General features: G+C 36.2%; 1 protein-coding gene across 1 annotated transcript; it reads right to left on the reverse strand.

Annotated features, from left to right (window-relative positions):
• Window positions 1-2053: 2053 nt before the first annotated feature.
• On the reverse strand, window positions 2054-3349 carry LOC131619074 (uncharacterized). Its single transcript, XM_058890216.1, has one exon. The coding sequence runs from the start codon at window positions 3347-3349 to the stop codon at window positions 2054-2056; it is 1296 nt and encodes a 431-aa protein (XP_058746199.1).
• Between the last annotated feature and the right edge of the window lie 7675 nt (window positions 3350-11024).

The raw sequence follows: 11024 nt of genomic DNA on the forward strand, positions 1-11024 counted from the left end.
AAAATAAGTTATAAAATACTAGTAACATAGATTACAAGTCAACATAGATATTGAAATTGATAAAATCATAAGATAAAGTACTAGTAACATAGAATACAAGTCAATAAAGAAACACAAGATAAAATGTTCTCTCAATCTTGAGTCATTGGTTCAGTTGTCATTGTTATCTCGACGTCGCCATCAATTAACCCCCCATCAGCTAAACCACGTATTTGTTCAACTTCTGTAATAGGCACAATCGGTAACATTTCACCAGATTGATAAGGAATTTCATCCCCGGTGTTGTCTATCTCAACATAACCCCTTGGTTTTGTGGTGATTGCTGCACACCATCCACGCATATTTCTACACGTTTCTGGATAAGGGACATAATACACTTGTTTTGCTTCTTGTGCAAGAATGAATGGGTCATACTGACGATATCGCTTATTCATCTTAATGTCAACAATATTGTACTCAGTAATAACTTTTGTGCCACTATTCTTTGTTGGATCAAACCAATCACAATAAAATAGGGCAATCTTGTTGCTAAAGCCGTTGTATTCCAATTGAAGGATACGTTGGATGATGCCATAAAAATCGTTTTCTCCTCCATTTGTAAGACCTTTAACATATACCCCATAATTAGTAGTCTTTTTACCATGACTCCATTCTTGAGTGTGAAACTTGTACCCATTAACAAAGTATATGTTCCATGATGTTGCCTTCGGATTAGGACCGAGAGCTAATGCCTTCAGGTGTGGACTAGTTGTTCCATTCCTCTCATCATTCACCTAAAAAATACACCTAACCTTAGTTATAGTTTATTGTCAACCACATAATATAAATCGTGAGATAAATACTAACATAGTCCTTTAGCCATGAAGGAAATTGCTCGTGTATAAGACCAGAAGCATCTTCCTCATTGATAGAATGATATTGCATGAACAGTCTGACACCGGCCATAAAATTTATGAGTATATATATGCAAAATGGTTGACATCAACACAATTGTTTTACAAAAATGTACTTACTCGAGATACGGTTTAACCTCGTCACAATTGATTAAGACGTGCACATGAGCAGACTTCCATTCCTTATCAATCACCCAATAGTCACGAGATTTTCCACTAGAACGGCCACATTTGCTAAAACTTGAAAGTGTAATTGGTTGGGAATTCTCATCATCAGGTTGAGGATCATTCCTTAAACTTGTACTTGGAAACAAACTAAAGGTCTTGAAATAGTGAGAGAAAAAATGAGTAGTTTCACGGTGCAAGTAGGCAGTGCATATTGAACCTTCAACCCTGGCTTTATTTTTCACCGAACGCTTGAAGTCTCCCATCAATCTACACATGAAAAGATTAAAAGATGTTTTTTCATTAACATAATCTACAGAAATTGAACATCATTTACCTTTCAAATGGATACATCCAATGATATTGTACAGGACCACCAAGAATTGCTTCATTAGGTAGGTGAATCGGGAGATGTTCCATTGAGTCAAAGAAACCTGGAGGAAAAATTCTTTCAAGCTTGCATATGATGATGGTAATGTTTTGTTCCAACCTGACAAGGTCTTCCAACTTCAACGTATTACAACACAAGTCTTTGAAAAAACGACTTAACTCAGTTAGTGGCTTCCATATCTCAGGAGGTAAGGAACGAAAAGCAATTGGAAGCAAACACTCCATGAATACATGACAGTCATGGCTTTTCATCCCCTTCATCCTACCCTTGGTGACATCAGCACACCTAGAAAGATTTTAGGCATAACCATCAGGCATTTTTAGTTCCTTAATCCATCTACATACTAATTTTGCCTCTTCGGATGTCAAAGAAAATTTTGCCTTTGGCTTAGCCATCTTCCCATTAGGTAGAGTAACCATCTCTAAATCCCCGCGTAAACAATTAAGAGGTAAATCCAATCTTGCCTTCTCATTTTCCTTTGTTTTTACAGGATCATTCATGACAGTGTAAAACACATTATCAAAAACATTTTTCTCTATGTGCATCACATCAAGGTTGTGCCTTAACAAGTTGTCCTTCCAATATGGAAGATCCTAAAATATACTTATTTTGATCCAATTATGTTGTTTCCCATACCCTGGAAATTTGGTGGCCCAATCACTATCTGTAACTTTTGGAAAATCACGAACTGCTTCCCAGACATCATGGCCAGTAAACATGTATGGTGGTTTTTTTTCTTAATCATGTTTTTTATAAATCTCTTTTTACTTTTCCTAAACGGATGATCCATTGGTAAAAACCTACGATGACAATCAAACCAACAACTTTTTCCACCATATCCTAAGGTGAAAGCATCTGTACTGTCCATGCAATAAGGGCATGCTAATCTACCTTGTGTCCCCCATCCAGACAACATACCATATGCTGGAAAATCATTGATTGTCCACATTAAATGCGCTCTCATTACAAAATTTTGTTGCATAGAGATATCATATGTCACAATGCCATCTCTCCACAAGCGCTGCAAATCATCAATCAAAGGTTGCAAGTAGACATCTATTTTAGCTTTCGGATTGTACGGTCCAGGTACAAGACAAGTCAAAAACATGTATGGTTTGGTCATGCACATTTCGGGTGGGAGATTGTAGGGTGTGACTATTACCAGCCAACATGAATATGGAGTACTAGAGGCTTGAATGTAAGGGGTAAACCCGTCTGTACATAAACCCAATCTTACATTTCTCGGGTCACTAGCATAATCGGGATAAACTTCATCGAAGTGTTTCCATGCTTTTCCATCAGATGGGTGACGTAAAACATTTGGATCACTGGGGTTCTCACGATGCCATCTCATTTGAGATGCAGATTCCTTTGAAGCAAAAAGTCGTTGTAACCTAGGAATGATTGGAAAATAGAACATTCTCTTCACTGCCACATCTTTGTATTTTCCCATTCCACACTTTCGAGGAACATACCTAGCAGCTCCACAAACTCTACATTGAGTTAAAGTGCTATCTTCTTTAAAATATAATAAGCATCCATTCACACAACAATCAATTTTCTCAACCTCTAATCCTAACTTAGACACCAACTTCTTCACTTTGTAATAGTTTTCAGGTAAGCATCCTTTAGTTGGACAAACATCGATTAGCATTTGGGAGAAAAAATTCATGGCCTTTTGAGGAACATGCCAATTAGACATGGCAGCCAACATCTTAACTGAAATAGATAGTCTGGATTCAGAAGCTCCCTCATAAATCGGATGGTTTGCAGAAATCAATTCATCATAAAATCGTTGAGCTTTTTCATTTGGTACCTCACCCTCACTAACTATTTTGTTTTCCATATCAGCATTCACATTTGGGGCATTAACAAATGGTCTGAAAACATAAGAGACCATTTCATTCATTGCATGAAATTATTCTTCATCACCTGTATTATCTCCACCAGCATTCCCACCGCTACTAATATGACCATCAAGGTCCACATTTTGATTCGCTTCTCCATGATCAATCCATGTATAATAGTTGGGCAAAAAACCATATTTGTACAAGTGATGTTTGACCTCATTAGGCGTTCTCAAGAGAATGCAACTGCATTTTACACAAGGACACCTTATCCCCCCCTCGTTTAAAAATTGTGGTCGATTCATGGCTTTAGTGACAAAATCTTCTACTCCACTAACAAATCCATCTTTCAAACCATACCTATCGGAGTTAAATCTATCATACATCCAACTTCGATCCATTTTTTACATTAAAAACAAACATAAGTTTATCTATTTCTCAAAGTACGAAAGATTAAATCCAGGGAATGCTCTCTGCGTCAGAAATGAATACAGCACGTAACTAAAACAATTTGTACATGAAAGCAATTTAAAAAACTACATACTAATCTCTAAAATTGGAAGAAATTAAAAACAGAGTCAAATATATTACACAAGCTTGTATACTAATCTCTTCATATCTATAATGCTGTTCAATACCGATATATAGCCAGCCACCAATAATTCTCTTCTTAGTGTGTATCATAATGGTTAGTTGGCTACAAATCATTAATATTTGGAGGCTACAAGGAACACATATAGAGGGCTTGGTCGGTCACTAGTCATGCTGACCAGAAGAGAAGATAGATAGCAATTGAACAACTCTTCAAAAGAGATAAGTATATGTTTGGACCCACAAACAACTAGTAACAAAAATATGCTATACTGAATATTGAGTTTGAAGTCAACACTCCTATTTATTTTGTTTAAAAGAAAGTCTAGCAACACCTGATTATATAAGGTGGACTATGTTAGAACAAGATTTGTTCTGATCAATATTCTTAGTTTTGATGATAACAATGTATATGAATTTTGTATAAGATAATGTGGTACTCTAATACTATGCAATTTTCATTTCAGGAATTATATAAAGAGTATGCACAAAATCAGCGCAAGAAGCACTGACTTAGAAGGTTCAGCATGCGACATCAGAACATGGTCTGGCAAGACATCAGAAGATGGTCAAGCAGAATCAGAACATGGGTCTATGGAAGCATCAGAAGGACTTGAGATCAGAAGCAGGAGCACTGAAGTTCTCATGGTATCACGCTCAGAAGCACTTCAAGGTCAGAAGACAAGAAGATGCTCTGCACCAAGCTGTTTGACTCTGATGATATTCAAACGTTGTTCACACAAACATCAGATCAGAAGCAAGTACTAGCTGGCAGGCTACGCTGACTGACAAAAGGAACGTTGAAATCTATGAAAGGCAATTTCAGTAGACACAGCGAAAGCAAGGCTCGAGGTAGTTGACAAAAGAATGAAACATTAAATGCAATGTTGTACGGAATACGCAAAGCATTAAATGCTCCCAACGGTCATCTTCTCAAACGCCTATAAATATGAAGTTCTGATGAGAAGCTGAAAAAGTACACTTGCGAAAATATACAGAAACGCTGTCAAATTCAAAAAGCTCTCAAACTTCATCATCAACCTCACTACATTGTTGCTGTAATACTTTAGTGAGATTAAGCTTAAACTTAAGAGAAAATCACAGTTATGATAATAGCTTTATAAGAAGCATTGTAACTCTTAAAATAATTTGTTTACATTAAGTTGAAAGAACTAGTGTGATCAGGTTGTTGATCAGTATACTCTAGAAAGTCTTAGAGGGTATCTAAGCAGATTGTTCCTAGAGTGATCAGGTTGTGATCAGTATACTCTAGAAGACTTAGAAGTTGTCTAAGTGGAAAACCATTGTAATCTTGTGTGATTAGTGGATTAAATCCTCAGGTGAGGTAAATCACTCCAAGGGGGTGGACTGGAGTAGTTTAGTTAACAACGAACCAGGATAAAAATCATTGTGCAAATTGTTTTTATCTTACAAGTTTTAAAGCTACACTTATTCAAACCCCCCTTTCTAAGTGTTTTTCTATCCTTCAATTGGCATCAGAGCGCCGGTTCTAAGGTGCAAGCACTTAACCGTGTTTAGAAAAGATATAGGAAGATAAAAACACTAAGTCAAGATGGTTGAGACTCCACCACCTACATCTACATCTCGCTCAGTTGAGCAATACAATGGAAATCGTAACAATGGTTATACTAGACCGCCAGTATTTGATGGTGAAAACTTTGAATACTGGAAAGATAAACTTGAAAGTTACTTCCTTGGTCTAGATGGTGACTTATGGGATCTTCTGATGGATGGTTACAAACATCCAGTGAACGCTACTGGCGTAAGGCTTACAAGACAAGAAATGAATGATGATCAAAAGAAGCTTTTCAAAAATCATCATAAATGTAGGACTGTTTTGATGAATGCTATCTCTCATGCTGAGTATGAGAAGATATCTAACAGGGAAACTGCCTATGATATATATGAGTCATTGAAAATGACCCATGAAGGAAATGCTCAAGTCAAGGAGACCAAAGCTCTTGCTCTAATCCAGAAATAGGAAGCCTTCAAGATGGAGGACGATGAAAATATTGAGAAGATGTTTTCAAGATTTCAAACGCTAACTGCTTGATTAAGAGTTCTGGACAAAGGCTACACCAAGGCTGATCATGTAAAGAAGATCATCAGAAGCTTGCCCAGAAGATGGGGTCCAATGGTGACTGCATTCAAGATTGCAAAGAATCTGAATGAGGTTTCTTTGGAAGAGCTAATTAGTGCCTTGAGAAGCCATGAGATAGAGCTGGATGCAAATGAGCCTCAGAAGAAAGGTAAGTCTATTGCATTAAAATCTAATTATAAAAAATGCACTAACCCTTTTCAGGCTGAAGAAGTAGATTCTGAAGAATCAGAATCAGAAGAAGAAGATGAACTGTCCATGATCTCCAGAAGGGTAAACCATCTCTGGAAGAGCAATCAAAGGAAGTTCAAGAGCTTCAGAAGTTCAAAGAAGCCTGAAAGAGGAGAATCTTCTGGAGGCAGAAGATCTGACAAGAAGAAGGTCATCTGCTATGAGTGCAATGGACCTGGACACTTCAAGAATAAATGTCCAAAACTTCAGAAGGAGAATCCCAAGAAGAAGTTTCATAAGAAGAAAGGTCTTATGGCAACATGGGATGATTCTGAATCAGAATCAGAATCATACTCTGAAGGAGAGCAAGCAAACCTTGCACTAATGGCCACAGTGGATGATGGATCAGAATCTACATCAGAATCAGATTCTGAAGAGGTATTTTCTGAACTATCTAGAGAAGAGTTAGTTTCCAGTTTAACAGAACTTTTGGAACTCAAGGCTCATCTTAGTATCAAATACAAAAAGCTGAAAAAGCAATTTGAATTTGAAACTAAGAAGCTGGAAGTGGAAAATTCTGAACTGAAGGAAAAAGTTTTAAAATTATCCAAAGATATTGGATCTCCTTCTGAATCATAAAAATCCATTCCTAGTCTCAATCATATTTTGAAAGAATATGACTCGAGCTTCAGAAAGTTCCTATCTAGAAGTATTGGCAGAAGTCATATTGCTTCTATGATATATGGTGTTTCTGGAAACAAAAGGTTTGGTTTTGGCTATGAGGGTGATACCTCACATAAATTTGAACCTGTTGATGATTTGAAAATCACATACAAGCCATTGTATGATCAGTTCAAATATGACCACTCACATGATATTAGGCTCACTTCACATGCACAGAGTTTTCACACTACACACACCAAGAAGCATGTGATACAACCTAAAAGATATCATGCTGCCAAACCTAAAGAATATCATGTTGTTCCTCCTGTTACTTATAATGCTAAACCCAAGTTCAATTAGAACTTGAGGAAAACTAACAAGAAAGGACCCAAGAAATTGTGGGTACCTAAGGAGAAGATAATTTCTGTTGTAGATATCCTTAGCAGCAAAGAAGACAAAGCACAAAATGTCATGGTACCTGGACTCTGGGTGCTCGCGACACATGACGGGAAGAAGGTTTATGTTCCAAGACCTGGTGCTTAAATCTGGTGGAGAAGTCAAGTTTGGAGGAGATCAGAAGAGCAAGATTATTGGCTCTGGAACCATAAGTATTGGTAACTCTCCTTCCATAACTAATGTACTTCTTATAGAAGTATTAGCGCATAACTTATTATCCATAAGTCAATTAAGTGACAATGGTTATGACATAATCTTCAATCAAAAGTCTTGCAAGGCTGTAAGTCAGAAGGATGGCTCAATCCTATTTACAGGCAAGAGAAAGAACAACATTTATAAGATTGATCTTTCAGATCTTGAGAAGCAGAAGGTGACTTGCCTTATGTCTGTTTCTGAAGAGGAATGGGTCTGGCACAGAAGATTAGGACATGCTAGTTTGAGAAAGATTTCTCAGATTAACAAACTAAATCTGGTCAGAGGACTCCCAAATCTGAAATACAAATCAGATGCTCTTTGTGAAGCATGTCAGAAGGGCAAGTTCTCCAGACCTGCATTCAAATCTAAGAATGTTGTCTCTTCCTCAAGGCCGTTAGAACTTCTGCACATTGATCTGTTTGGACCAGTCAAAACAGCATCTGTCAGAGGGAAGAAATATGGATTAGTCATCGTAGATGATTATAGCCGCTGGACATGGGTAAAGTTCTTAAAACACAAGGATGAGTCTCATTCAGTGTTCTTTGAATTCTGCACTCAGATTCAATCTGAGAAGGAGTGCAAAATCATAAAGGTCAGAAGTGATCATGGTGGTGAATTTGAGAACAGATTCTTTGAGGAGTTCTTCAAAGAAAATGGTATTGCCCATGATTTCTCTTGCCCTAGAACTCCACAGCAAAATGGAGTTGTAGAGCGAAAGAATAGGACTCTACAAGAAATGGCCAGAACCATGACCAATGAAACCAATATGGCTAAGCACTTCTGGGCAAAAGCAATAAACACTGCATGTTATATTCAGAATAGAATCTCTATAAGACCTATTCTAAATAAGACTCCTTATGAATTGTGGAAGAACAGAAAGCCCAACATTTCATACTTTCATCCTTTTGGATGTGTGTTATACCCCAAAATTTGCCCACATATTTTTCAAGAAAACTCCAATCTGAAAATTAAGGGTCTCATATAATCATGGATTTTTATTTCAACAAATGTCCTAACATATGAAACACTTAGTTTTTAGAATTTTTCGTATACGGTAATTTGGCCTGCAGTTGAATTTATTCTTACGCAAACGCCAAATACTGTTTATTACTTCACACATGCTATTTATTTATTTACAGATAAATAGTACTGACACAATTGGTACAGAGTTAAACCTTTTTGCAGGCGCAGAATCAGGAAGCTCAGACTGTATTGGTAACAAATAGATTATTATTATCTTTTGTTTCCCACTAATTTTTGTACTATATTCCAATATTTGCAAAAATCTTTTCAAATCTCTTTTTCAAAAATCAAATCTCTCCTTTTTCCAACACTATCATACACTTTCTTTCAAATCTTACTTCCACTCAAATTTTCCTTTTGTACGGAATCACATCATTCCCCAACGTCTCTTTCCTTCTTTCCATTCTATAAATACCTCTCATTTTCTTCCATAAAATCTCACATCAAATTCCAATTCATCTTTCAAATTCCTATCTCATATCTATTTTCTCTTCTTCCCTAACAAGAATGGTAAAGTGGATAGAGACACTGTTTCTTACAGTCATCACCATTGCTACGGTGATCATGACTTTCTTCTGCCTGCATAGTCCTGAGGAGTGTGGACCTGCAATAGTTGCACTCCCAATCATCTACATGTTATTGTTCATAGCATGGGTCATTAATCGTCATTCTTAAAATTTGCCGTATTTCTTATTTCTCAAATGTACCGTTTATTCGTCGTACTGTTCAATATAGTATGTGATATTTGTACTGTCAGTATTAAATGTTGTACTATTTGTCATAATATTGCTTAGCTACTAAGATAATATTTTGTGTGTTTTCTGCCAGTCAAATATTCCTATTTCTGTGCATTAATTGATTTTCAGGGTTATTATCGGTAATTTTGCCCGCATACCGTAAATATTAGTTATTTATTATGTCTGTGTTTTTCTAACAAGTCATGTAAATAAACTTTCATTTTTCACATAAAACAAAAACAAAAACAACAAAAAATAAAATTAACTTTGACTGTTGATTTTTCACTCTAACTACTACGTCAATACCTGAACAGTCAGTCGACAGCCAAACTGCTGGCAGTACAATTCTCAGTGTTTTGTGCCATCAATCAAATCAATCTTTCACAATTCAAAATTCCAAGATTTTTGTTCAAAGAAGTCTTCTGAATATCACATGATTAGCAGAGACTCAACACTGCACAAAAATCAGGTACGCTTAACTGTCTCCTACACAAACAGTCCCTAATCAGGGTTTTTCTTGTTTTTACAGGGGCAACAAGTTTTTGAGAGCTCAAATGGATTTCATATACATCCATATATCTCAAAGTACCATCATACAAATTTTCAAACTTCAATTCACTCAGACGCACCGTCAGCAGCTCAAACAGTCAACAGACGACCCGTTTGACCAAAAAAGTCAACAGACAGTCAAAAATGAAATTTTTTTGTCAAAATCCATATTTTGTCAAAGGATTCATCATTTGATCATTGGATGATCATAATTCATCAAGGAAAGATCAAAAATCAACAAAACCCTAAGATTCAAAATTAGGGTTTTTGCCTGAAAAGTCAACTCAACTTTGACTGATCATAACTCTCTCATCCTTCATCCAAAAAATTCAAACCAAAGCTTGTTTTGAAGGAAATTCAATTATCTTTCAAATGCCATTGATCCCATGATCATTGGATTCACCATTTGAAAAATATGACCAAAGACATTACAGGTCATTTTCAAAGTCAACAAAAAGACACTTTTTTCAAAAGGACACACAAGGAGCTTCAAAAATCATTTTGACATGAGACCAAAGACATTGGTTAGAGGACTCTTTGAGGTTTCCAAAAAGTGCAAGATCTCCTTCATATGACAAAAATTGAAGGATTTACACCTTGTTGAAGTTGGCTAAATTTTGGTAAAATGCATGAAATCAACATTGCTCAAAAATGTATTTTTTCCAAATGGGGCCAAGTTTTCAGCATTCAAACATCATTTCCATGTTACTATGGGCCTCCCACGACCAAGACTAAGCCCATACCTTTTTTTATCCATTTTTGCATGATTTTATCTTACTTTAAGATTAAAATTAAAAGGAAAATGCATGGATAAAGGTTAGCTTACAAATCAAGCATGACTCACCTCAAAGAATCTTCATCTTTCTGCAGAGAATTGAAGGGCAAGGCAGGTGCATTGAAGGCAAGATGACTTGGTCAAGAATTCAAGCTTTTTTATATTAAAAAATGCAAAGTTTCAACAAAGGCAACTAAGACACATCTTAGCTTCATTTCTAAGCACACATAGCTTATAAATAAGCTATCTTAGTTCAGCAAAGAAGAGGAGACGAATTCAGAAGCATAGCATAGCATATAACACTTGTAATCACTTCAAAAAATTCAAAGAAAAACTCAAATTCGAATTTGTAATTTCAGTCCATTTCAATACAAACTAAGCATTCATATACCTTCCTTGAACATCACTGAAACTATCTCAATCAATTACAAGCCTTGAAGCTCACTGAA

This window comes from Vicia villosa, linkage group LG7, assembly GCF_029867415.1.
Source record: "Vicia villosa cultivar HV-30 ecotype Madison, WI linkage group LG7, Vvil1.0, whole genome shotgun sequence".
Taxonomy (NCBI): Eukaryota; Viridiplantae; Streptophyta; class Magnoliopsida; order Fabales; family Fabaceae; genus Vicia; species Vicia villosa.